Consider the following 12,847-nt stretch of genomic DNA (forward strand, 5'->3'; position numbering starts at 1 on the left):
GTAAATTATGTTTCTCTGAGAATATTTGCCCCATCTAATTACTTAAAACCTTACCAACCACCCCACCGTGCAAGTCTCCTCATTAGTATCTCACTCAGCTAAAAACGAGCGACACCCTGGAGTGCCAAAGGGAGGTAATGGGGAAGAGTTAACAGCCTTTGTCTATTGATAAAGACAGGGAAAGACGATTTTCGTCATTTAGTATGTAGCAAGGTAGTAGGCTAATATTCCTGGTGTAATGTGATTGGGTAAGTATTCTTGGAGAAACATTATGTACTTAAAAATTTGCTTTCTCCTGAGATGGTCATATCTTATGATGTCTAGTTTGGTCTTAAGTGAAAATGGTGTTGGTGTGAGGTCTAACATGGCTACCACATCAATTATCTTGAAAATTTTGTTGCTACTCCAGAATGGATGGTCATATCACATGGGGTTTTCACTAATAGACTTCTTAAGACATCTAGTTGGTCATAAATAAAAATAGGTGCTGATCTAATGTCCATTATGATCGTTATGACAGACATTTTGAAAATCTTATTACTATTCAGTCTGAATGGATTGTCATGGGGTTTTCAGGGAAAAACTTTTTATGATGTCTGCTTGATCCTAAATAAAATAAATGCTGCCAGTCTGAATCCAGTATGGCTACCATGGCAGCCATCTTGAGAATCTTTTTATTTTTCTATTCCTTCTGTATCAGTGTGGGGTTTTCACTAAAAATTTATTATGTTTAGCTGGTACTGTATAAAAATGCTGCTGATCTGGCATCCAATATGGCCACCATGGCAGCCAACATTTAAATCTTGTTATCACAACTATACCTGAACAAAAATTATATTTCACCAGAAGATTTCTTATGATGTCCATGTGGTCTTAAATAAAAATGGTGCCAGTCGTACATCCAATATGGTTGCCATGATGACTGACTTGAAAATCTTGTTGACACTACTTCCCCTGAATGAATGATCATTATGACATGGGGTTTTCACCAAAACACTTCTTATGATGTCTACTTTGCCCTGAATGAATGTGCTGCCAAGCTGACATCCAGTATATGCCGCAGGAAATTTGAAAATTTTGCAGGCGCTGAAAAATGTCAGAGATAGATTCCATGCTTATCATGTAAAAGGAAGAAATGGTCTTATTATGAAAATTCCTGGAAATTCTGTTCACCCAGTAAAGCATTAATCACTTTGAGGGACTCTTGTTTCTTTTTTGCTTTGGGTTTGAAATTTCACCAAAGCCTTTGGTATGCTGTCTAGTTTGTTACAAAGGGTAGTTTGTTTTTGATAATTGGTACTTTTCTGTATTTAGTTCTGTTTGTATTTTTGGCTTGAAAAGGTCAGTCAGGTTATGGAAGGAACAGGAAGTTATTATACTGAGTGTTTATTTCTCAAGATATAGTTTAATAATACTGTAATGTACTTCCATCAATATATCATTTCTATAGCCAATGCTTGTAAAATTAATTGATTTCTCTCAAATATTTGATGAAAGTTTTAATCAGTTCTCTGTTAAGAGATAAAGAGAAAAAAGTTAATGACTTGAAACATTGATTTCTGATTAAATGGATTTAGATATTTGGCAGCTGAAAATTAAAAAGGAACATTAATACACACATTGTTTTCTCCATTGCCTTTAAATTGTCAGATTCCCATATTGCACAGCTTCATACTGCACAACATGTGTTTCTGAATATAGTATAGTGAAGTAGGAACTACACTGTAAACAAACCATGCACACTTATGTTGTAGAGGCTTTAGCTTTTGGTTGATTATATTTGTTTGTGAATGAACTTTACAAGTTGTTTTGTTCATTTGAAAGTAGAGATGATATAGTTAACGATGTGGACGAGTTCACTGAGTCCCAAACAAAACTTTCAAACAAGAGAAAACAAATTAATGTGATATTCGCAGTGTCAGCAAACAAATGTTAGAGATGCAGTAATTGAAAATACCATTCTGATCATTTAAACAGTTATTTAGGAGAAATATCTACAACTTGTCACAAATAGAATGGTCTGATATTTGTGCAATGCGTTTTGAGACTTTATAATAGAGAATTAAAAAACAAATCTTATGAGAATAATAACACTTTGTTTCTAGGAAAAAACAAATGAATTCAGATCTTCATATGAAGAGCAAAAACAAAAACCTATAAATTACATAGTAAATAATGTACACTAGGTTCAACAGTTCTTTAAATTCTTAACTCCAACTACACTACAAGTACTGGAGATCAGAGTCTGCTTGTATGACCGTCACAAATCATCATATAAAGAACAAAATACAATGGAAGGATATAAAGTAGACAAAGTAGAATAGTCACGATCTTTTCTGCGTACCTGAAGTTGTCCATAGCAGACAAAATCGATTTCTGGAATAACTTTGATGCATGATATGATGCATTCACGTGACATCTTAAAATCATCGACTGCAAAGTATGCCATGTGTTGCCGCATCTAACTTTTCATATCTGCTGTCGCGTGATCGCTCATTGAAATTTTACAGGTACATTTACATGCAGATGTAAGTACATTGTGTAGAAAGCAGCATTTATGTTAACAGGCATATGGCCATAAATTACACCCAAAGTTTGGTCATGACACCGAAAAAGCCAATAATAGACTTCCAGCAGACTTCTTAAGTTTAGATCATATGCCAAAAATCAGAAGCTTTGACATACAGTTAGAACAAATTGTGACCATTTTTGTGTATATTTTTCACTATCTTTTGTTTTGAGAGTTTGAACAGCTGATTTACCATGATTTAAAGTGCAAAGATATACTGCTGCCACAGAAAATAAATCGACGACGAAGATTGATCATTGGAAAAGATCCATGCACTTTTTAATGCTCTCAATAACCAGGTCCATGTACAATTATAAATATCTGATTGGTCAAGTGTTGTAAACCACCCAATAGCAAAGAGTTTTATTTTGATTACATGACATAATGGTGTGAAAAGAAACTTTCATACATTCGTTTCTTGATTAACTTTATATTTTTCAAGGACTGAGGCTTATTTTTAAGGACTTTTCAAGGTAAAAATGATTTTCAAATACTTTTCAATGATGAATCAAATTAAAATGCTTTTAAAGGTACTGTGCGAACCCTGATAAGCAGAAAAGTAGAATTGATTTGGATCAACAGAAAAATAAAATCCATCCATTCCGGACCAACTGGAAAAGTTTCATTAATGCACATTCATTCAAAATATGACTCAATTTCAGTTTTAAGTAGACGAAAATGATAAAACAAATTTAATAGATGTAGAACATGTGACGAAGTTCAAAGGTTGCTAGGCGGTGCTGTGTGGGCATTCATATTGTTACTGTTATTGATGAATCTATGGTTGTGTATTTATTTTGAACTACAGCATAAATTCAGTTACTTTGTTTCTTGTAGTGTATTCCTTTAATATTAAGCCCTAGGTAGGAAAACAAAATGAGTATCTAAGGTCATGCAGTAATTACTCAGAAAAACTTGTTCCTATTTTCATAATTATTATTGGTATCTTGCAATGTATGTTCATCCAAAAATTAATATATAAATTATCAGTTGATGGATTTTGATAGTTTTATTTTATTTTATGAGACTTGATTTAATTCATGAGACTTGACATTATCTTTATTTATATGTACTCATGCCATATAAAGTATTGTAACTTTTTTCCTGGTATCTTACTGAATTTTACATTATGTATAAAGTATTTTATATTAAGGAATACACCTTAATGTGTTGTTGTTGTTTTTTTTTGTATTTCAGGAAGCCATATTAATCACAATGTCAGCTTTGAGACCAAAACTACATCCAGACAGAGGTGGAACATTAGATCCAGCTAGATGACAACCTTTTTAATGAAATTGTAATTTTTCATAACTTTTGCATTTCAGTTTATCTAAACCAACAAGAAATCATATCCCAGTGTATGTCCTTTGTTGACTTTCTATCCTTCAGGTTTAGCTCTTTTAAAAAGGGCAGGCTGCTATTAGAGATGATAAGATCTGTGTTGGTTTATCAGTCAAAAACATGAAAGACCAAGGTTATTGCAAATATAGTTTACCTGCCAGAAAGTTGGAGAAATTCTTCACCCACTACCATATATACTCTTAGGCTGAGTCCAGTTGCAAACTCCATGGACCCAGATTTGCTGTTGCATAATACACCAGTAGATTTTAGTCTGTGCAGTTTGTTAGGACTAATCAGTAGAACTATTAATATGATATGCCAATGCATTATGCAGTGGCTCACACTCTCGATTCATCTCGAATTACAAGTGTGTCTGGCATTTATTTTGCTTTTACAAAAACTCATGATTTTTAATTATGGAGTGGGTCTGGAATAATTGGAAGCATGTTTAATTGATTACTAAATTTTACAGTAACATGAAATTTGATCAGATTTTTTTTCTTAGTAATTTCAGTTGAAATCGCTTTGTAATGAAGGTTATTCTGATACAACATGATTTCATTTTCATGTGGATATACTTACACCATAAACTGATTTTGGTTTCACCTACAAAACATAAGTGAGATGTAGGCATCACTTTTATTACATTTTTGTTTGTATCATTTTTGTAGGTGTCAACCTCAAGCTTTCGCATTTATCTGTTTCTCGGAGGGTACTTTGCACCACAGGCAAAAGTAGATCACAGTGCCATGTTTCGTGCACCAATAATGATAGTTTTCACATTTAGCTCATTTTCTCTGATAGCCATGATCTTGATGGGTGTATTCATCTTGGAGGGTACTATGCAGGTGGCAAAAGTAGGTCAGAATGTTTTTGCATTTATTTTGGTTTTTCTGACACTGTTGAATATACAGTCATGAAACTTGATGGGTGTATATTACCTTAGTGATATTAATCACATCAGTACTGTCAATATTACAGTAACCTATTTTTCATGCTCTCATGACTTTACAAGGTTTTTGGATTATGCCACAGGCAAGACAGCATTCCAGAATTATAAATTTGAAGCTACTTACTTTTTTTGCATTTTTTACATGATTTTATAACCACAGTTTTACAAGTAGCCTCATTAGACCTGTATTCACACCTGGCTGACATAGTTTGGTCATTGGATCATTTAAATTTCTATTTTGCAATAGTCTAATATATGATGCTAAGCAGATAAGTCAATTTTCATTTTGGTTTCTGTACTGTAACTTCTTTCACTCCTCATTAATGATTCTTCATAGATCTTCCTAGACCATGTATCCATCCTAAATAAGGTGTCAATAGATTGTTTTTGCCTGTTGTTTATACATTCAAAAGGTCAAAGCCTTATTTTCAATTGGAGTGATAACTCCTGTAAAAAAAGTTTTTAATAAACTTAAATTTTAAACCAAAAAAATATTTTAGAAACCATAATTGGTATCCAGTATCATAAAATCTAACTTTGCAAACAATAGGCACATGTACAGTAAATGCAGGTGGACAAGGACACAGGGCAAGGGATAAGTGTTCACTATGATTAGTGGATGTCCACTCCTTCTGGTGGATTTGCCCAAAGTCTAGTGGAAATCCATTGAATATAATAGAACATAGATTTTATTAAATCCATAGTGGTTTTACCTCTTGCTATCTTACTGTATTTGCTGCATGAATCACACTAGACAGATGGGGGAAACCTTTACTGCATAAACCTGACCAAGGCAGGCAGAGCTGGGTACCACAATTTTGTACCATGATATACTACTGTATTTCTGAACATACTGTTATATGTACTGCAATATACCACAATTATATTAGGAACCAACAATTTAACGTTCTGGGACAGGGGCCTGCCTTTTTTAAAAATTACTGCCTGTTAATGGCTGGAACACGTCATGCTCTGATTTATAGCAAAATAGCATGATATTATTATTTGAAATAAATTAATTCTCTTGACATTAAAGAAGTTAAAAAGACTCTACACAAACAATCACAGCCTATCCCCACTCCCAAAAATTATATGGTTAGTACCTTATAGCAGATGAATTTGATTTGCATATGGGAACTGTTGTACAAGTTGTAATCTAAAAACTTTAAAGTGGGATTGTTAATCTTACATTATAGCCAACACCAGTTACACTTTAGAAAGCTTGTGGATATAAATAAAAAGTTGTCACTGAAGCCTACAATTTACTAGCTACACTTATTAACATAATCATAAGGAAAACTTTGTGTAGGATGTCAACACCCAGGCAGGAAAACTTTGTGGGATGTCAACACCCAGGCAGGAAAACTTTTTGGGATGTCAACACCCTGGCAGGAAAACTTTGTTGGATGTCAACACCTAGGCAGGAAAACTTTGTGGGATGTCAACACCCAGGCAGGAAAACTTTGTGGGATGTCAACACCCAGGCAGGAAAACTTTGTGGGATGTCAACACCTAGGCAGGAAAACTTTGTGGGATGTCAACACCCAGGCAGGAAAACTTTGTGGGATGTCAACACCCAGGCAGGAAAACTTTGTGGGATGCCAATACTCAGGCAAGATGTTTATCAGGGAGGGCCAGTAAACATAAATACATTGCTCAGCAAACAAGAAACTATTTATTTGGATTGAAAAATTACATAAAGTTTGAATAAAAGCCAACTTCTATGCTGAAAATCATAGAATGATTCACAGTTCTTAAAAGGAATGTGTACTTGACACATTAACATGCGCTAGCAAATAACTAAATGACATTCTTTATAATCCAGATTTTCAGAAAGTTGGATTTGATACAAATATCTTTCACAACATCCAATAATAATAATAACAATGATGACAATAATATTTTGAATTATTGTGTCGTAAAAAATGAAGCATGCTTTTAATAACATTAAATTCATAAGAAGATTACTCAGGAAATTCCGTCCATTCCTTTCTAATGGAAACTATCTAATTATCGGTATAATGAAAAAATACCATGGCATGTACCACCCCTAAAATACAGGTTATGTCAATACTATTGCAAACATCTAATGGCATGTGATAATTTCATACCTTTATGTCTACTACATTTCTTGTGGTACTTATCAGTGTCCTAGCTAGGGATACATTCAGATTAATGTGCATAACAGAGAAAAAATACAAAGTTTTTAATTTCTTACATGTTCTTCCATCCTTATGCATGACAAAACATACATCAGAAAAATAGCCTAACTATGATGTACATCCATGTTGATCAATTACATTTACATACATATACCTATTAGCATAAACAAATGCAGCAATTAACTTGCTGTTTTGTATCAAGCTGCAACGTCGGTGTTCTTTCTCAATAAATGATATTTCATAAAAATACTTGTTGTACTAGTTATTTGTCATATTATTTCCAAACAAACTTTAAACAAATTGCTGAAAGCAGTATGCATATAAAACCTGAAAGTGCCAAATACATGGTGTTAAAGTAACATAATTGTGATTTATATCTTATCACAAACACACATGATATTAGATAATTACAATTTAATGCATTATCCTTTAGATCAAATTTGAACCGAGTTTATATTAAGTAAATAGCTTCATTAAATTTAACAAAATGAAAAATTGCCAGAGATGAGTGAGGCAATTTTTGAAAATGAATATAAATTTGAATTAAAGAATTTCAAACAATAGCGCTTGCAAACGAACATTCTGTTATTTATAACATATATGCATGGTGATATGGAAGGGATACAATGATATCATAATTCCTTCTCAAGTTCACTGGTAAGAATGACCCAACATCAGCTATGGACATAATAATACAAATTGTATGTTATGAGTACATTCCTCCACAGGCTGAAAATTACATTGATTATTTGTATGACAGTTTTTAAATGTGCAGAATTAGTCTAGTCTGTATTCAATGTTACTATCAGTGGCTGTTCATGTCATAATTAATGAAGAGAATTTCATGAAAAAGATTACTTTGTCGCTTTTTGTAAATCTATCTTGAAGTGTCTGATGAACAACATTTTTGCTTTGAAGTGACCTGCTACACTCCTTAACAATGGTCAGTGAGGAAGGTGTTGAGCTTTGATGTTATCAGGGTTTCAAAAGAAACATTAACTTTGGATTGACAATGTTTCTTGTTAGAACACTTAACAGTATTAAACTAATAATATATTTGTTTGTGAAAAATTAATTTTGGACTTGTAATATGGACTGAAAAATGCAATGAGTTTTAGTTACGATATTTGTGTAAAATTGTTTGTAGCGACAAAATAAAGCAAACCGTATAAGAACTGTATTATCTGCCTTTAATCCTTTGAAGCAGTTTGTGGAATATAAATCTACCACAGCAGCACATATCTGAGATATTTGAGGAAAGCTATAGCTTTCTTTTTTAATAAGCCATTTTCTTTGTAGTAAAATATATTGCGAAAATGAGAGAGATGATGATGCACTATAACTTTCAACTGACATGTAGTTTTTATCAGAACACATTGATCATTAGAGAAAATGCATTTTTAAATTTGTCTGACAAAATTTACTTAAAACAATTTAATATTTCTCTACTTTATTCAGAATAAGTAAATTGCTGTTGTACCATTCATTTTTTTATTTAAAAAAACGTATAGAATCAATTGGGCTATTAACCTGCTATTACTGAGCTTTCTTATTATTTCTAGTTTTGGTTATATAGTCGAATTTGGTCACATTTATCGTATACAAAATGGTACTTAAGCTGCCTTGCTTGGCGCTCATTATTAAGAGGTTAGTGTTAGGACTGGTTGGCCTGGTGTCAGGATAATGTGACTGGGTGGGACATCATGCTACATGTCTGTGGCATGATGTCTCGGTGCTAGACATCACTATAAACTGTCACACTGCAGACACTGTAGCGATATGACTGAATTTTTTTTAAAGCTAAATTAAAAATCCAAATCTCACACACACACACACACACACACACACACAAAATCTGAACAATTGCTTCTTAGAGGTATTGGTGCACGTGACTAAGAAGATTCTCTGTCCTGAGGCTGCTTAACATCCTTTCATACTGGCGGAGGCTGAATGGTTCCAAATGCCTGTGTGTGTTGAGCAGCAAGTTGGAGGGGCAGCACCTTTGCTGGCTTTCTCTGAACTTTATTCTTCCGCAATGGTGACCCAAGCAGGGTCATCCAGAAAAGGAGGGTATGACAGGGTTTGGGAGACATGGGTCATAGACATATCAGGAGAAAAGTGGCCGAACCAATCAAAGTATTGGCCATGTTATGGTGAGCAGCCCTGGTCAGTGACCCCAGCAATTCTGGCCACTGCCTCCCAAGCAATGGCTATTGCCATTGAGTCTGAAATGTGCCAATGAGGCCAATCCAACAATAAAGAAGGTGCAATGATGCTTCAAACCAGCTCTAACAGGCATGGAGCCCATTTTTCTGCTTTAAAAAACAAATGAGTGGACATATGAACAGGTACTATATTCGGTCAAGTGCTGAGGGATCATTATTGAAGGCGTCTGTTGCCTTAAATCCATCTTTTCCTTCTCATCGAGATCTACTGATTCTTTAGAGTAGCGGTAGGGGGTGGATAGCATTCTGAAGTAGCCAGCATCCTATAAATGTCCTTGAAGGCTAAACTAAATTAAGTTCCATGGTCACATCTGAGTAAGAAGTGAAGGATGGTGGATTTGTAGGAGTTCCATCGTAATTGAAGCCCAACTGGGTCTATTTGCAGTTGAGGTGAAGACATACCAGGTGGTAAGAAAATTCAATTCCATCCCTATGAAAACATCACTAGCTCTCCCTTGTGGACAAGCAGTGAACATATGGAAGTCCTGCACTGCTGGGACTGCTGGCTGGTTTGCCTAGCAAGTACTCGACCTGGAAGCTGGCAGTATAAAAGACGGTCTGGCTATCACTGGATCTGGCCACTCCAAGGGCCTGGCTAACAGATTTCTCACTTAAATCTCCATCATAGAAAGGGCATGTTGCTGATCTGTCATTAAGATCTCTGTAAATCATTGTTAGGTGGAACAATTCAATGAAAAGGTCCCCATGTTGGAACGGCTGGAAAGCCAGTGACAGTGCAGTTTTATTATGCATTAGATCCAATGGATCTGGTACAAACCATATACATCTGGACTTATAGGCCTAAGGACCCTGCTTGGATGTGGGGGGGAGTGACTTACGCCCACTGTCTGCCTAGAATTGGGAACACTTCCCTAATGAGTCGGAGTTGGCTGGGCTGTCTGCTAAAAAGGTCTCCCATGCTGGATAGTCATTGATGTCTGTATGGTCAATGATGACTGGACAGCCAGTAACTGTGCATTGGTATAAGGAGGTGGATCCAATTGATCAAATATGTAAATCAGTATGTGATAAACCATCTAAAAGCATAGACTAGCAAATCAGTATGAGACTAACTAGCTAATACAGTAGCCCAGACTTCTTCTGACCACATTTTATAGATGCTGCACATCATACATGGTGTATACTTAATACAAATAAAATAAGAGTCATGGTAGACTTCCATGCATTTAAACGAAATACTGCTGAAATGATACAAGACAAACCAATGCATAAATTAGTAATTCAAGTTACTAACTCGCAAATATAAACATATTCCCTGTTATTAACGAAGGAATAAAAAAAGGAATGTCAATTTCTAACCTTACAGACTATGCTTTGAACCTATGCATTTCAGGTATTTAGCTGACCATTCTACTTAAACAACAACATGAAAGGGCAAAAAGAAAGAAAAATTAGCAATGCAGCATGTTAAAAACCAACTGTTAAAGAAAGGTGAGTCACTCAAACTTGTAATTACCTTGCAGAGGTCAATGATAGCATGGTGTGATGTGGTTTTCAAAGGATGAAGTCCCCTAAAGGTGACAAAATCACTTAAATTTAGCAGAAATTGTAAAAATAATATATACAACCTGCTCCAGAATGATTAAAGCAACGCGATAAATCCAAAAGGAATGTTGGACGAGTCAATTCAAACACAAAAATAGTTTGGATTCTCAGGATAAACTGGATGTTATCCAATATAGCAGTGAAGCAAAAATGTAGCAATATCCGGCAGTGTGAAGGGGAGGTAATATGCAAGAGTTATTGCCCTTTGTAATTTGAAATTTATTTTTTTTCCATCTTTTATTAGGCCCTCCTTGGGGGCTGCCCAGTCTTAAATCTACTTTTGTATTTAATACTAAACATGTTAAAATACACATTAATTATTGCTATCTTCAAACATGTATTGTTATACTCTTCTTTAGAGGGCCTCAAGGGAGAATAGTCCTTGACTAATGAGTCACCCTCTATAAATAAAGCATTATTATTTATTATTATTATTATTGCAATCAGAATTATATACTGTCAACAGTGCAACTATATCATGGGTAAATAAAAGTTTACCATTACGTGTTCATCATCTCATCCTAAGAGTAAGTTAACAAAATTAACAGCATTTGGATTTAGTGCAAATTCATCAGACAACAGTCGCTGAACCTGATGTTATACCTGACAGTCCAACATCAACTACATATGTTGATGGTAGTAATACTTCAAGTGCAACACCACATCATAATAATCACGTCAAAAGTTCCAAAAAATAGCTCAATAGCTGGAAACTTGGGTGTCCGTGCCTGACATGATACAAACTTAAAACAGATGTTCTGTGATATATGTATCAAGGCTCAAGTCATCAACTGATTTATAACTGGCTGTGATATTTCGAAGGAGTATGTCACCAAACATAAATCCAGGTGGGGTAAGTAATATATATTAATTTTACTCATTGATCATTTACTGTTGCCATCACTCCTGTGTTACAACTCCAGGGACTTAAACTACGCAACAAGAAATAGCAAATCATAAATGAAAATAATTCATTTCTCAAAATACAGGAGTGAAAGAATTAAATTAACTAACAGCATGGTGAATGAATTCCTATTTCCTAAAAGTCCTTTATATTCCAATAGTTCCAAGAAATCCAAATAAGTTCCAATAAAAAATGCCCCATTCTGTGTTGAAGTTTCAAATGTACAGATTTCCAAAGAATCTGAATAGTCACTGAATAAATTTAGTTCATACCATACAGTTATTCTAATGTGTCATGCAAAAATAAATCTTTTTCAAAAACTATTTTGGGAGATTGAATCCAAAAACACGCAGGTTGGGACCTACCATATGGAAGTTTTTTTGCGGCATATTTAGGCATCGTTTTCACTAAATATTCACCGATTTTTCAGGTCCAGTACACATGAAATTCTCAAAGGACATGCTGTTTATGGCTGTGGAGTACACTATTCCCCTCTCCCAACATGCCCCCATTTCATATTCTGGTCATATGTGCCCAAACTGCACAATAGCTAAAGGTTAGACTCAAGCCTCTTTCACATACTTCAAAGAAACCGCCTGTTCTACAGTGAGTGAAAGCACTAGCAATTGATTGACAAATAAACAATGCTATTTTTTGTTATAACTAAGAATGCCTAAAATGGGTGTGAATTTATGTTAACAGTTCAAATGTGGTCTCAAGCTACCATACTATTTCCCACATTTTATATCCCAACTTATTTCCTTATTGTTAACTCATATATGCATATAACACTGCTTGCTAAATATCATTTATTCTGAATGAGTTGGGGGAGGGGGACACATATGCTGTGTAATATGTTTCTTCATTCCTTCTTTTAATTTAATGATGGTAACTAATGCTTTTATATATAGTACATTAATGCCAGATGTTGACTCATGTAAGTTTCATTGGTGGGAATGGAGATCCTAGTTTGATTAAGAAAAAGTCTACAGCATTCAGTGATCATTCTTGGGATTTAGGAAGCAAGCAAAACATGAATAAATTTCTGAACTCCATGTTGACAGAGATGTACTTTGTGAAGCTAGCCATCGGGGGGGGGGCAGGCATTTAATTCCTGAAAGCTTCAAA

At 34.6% G+C, this 12,847-nt stretch overlaps 1 protein-coding gene across 1 annotated transcript in view; it reads left to right on the forward strand.

Moving 5' to 3' along the window:
* LOC149796003 (28S rRNA (uridine-N(3))-methyltransferase-like) overlaps nt 1–7,273 on the forward strand; it is a 47,241-nt gene extending 39,968 nt beyond the window's left edge. The window contains exon 11 of the mRNA XM_089965924.1: nt 3,767–7,273. Within this exon, the coding sequence (XP_089822050.1) occupies nt 3,767–3,847 (81 nt within the window). The 3' untranslated portion in view covers nt 3,848–7,273. The remainder of the gene's footprint in view (nt 1–3,766) is intronic.
* Nucleotides 7,274–12,847: the final 5,574 nt, after the last annotated feature.

The sequence above is a fragment of the Sinohyriopsis cumingii genome, chromosome 7 (assembly GCF_028554795.1).
Source record: "Sinohyriopsis cumingii isolate HCF-2022 chromosome 7, ASM2855479v2, whole genome shotgun sequence".
NCBI lineage: Eukaryota > Metazoa > Mollusca > Bivalvia > Unionida > Unionidae > Sinohyriopsis > Sinohyriopsis cumingii.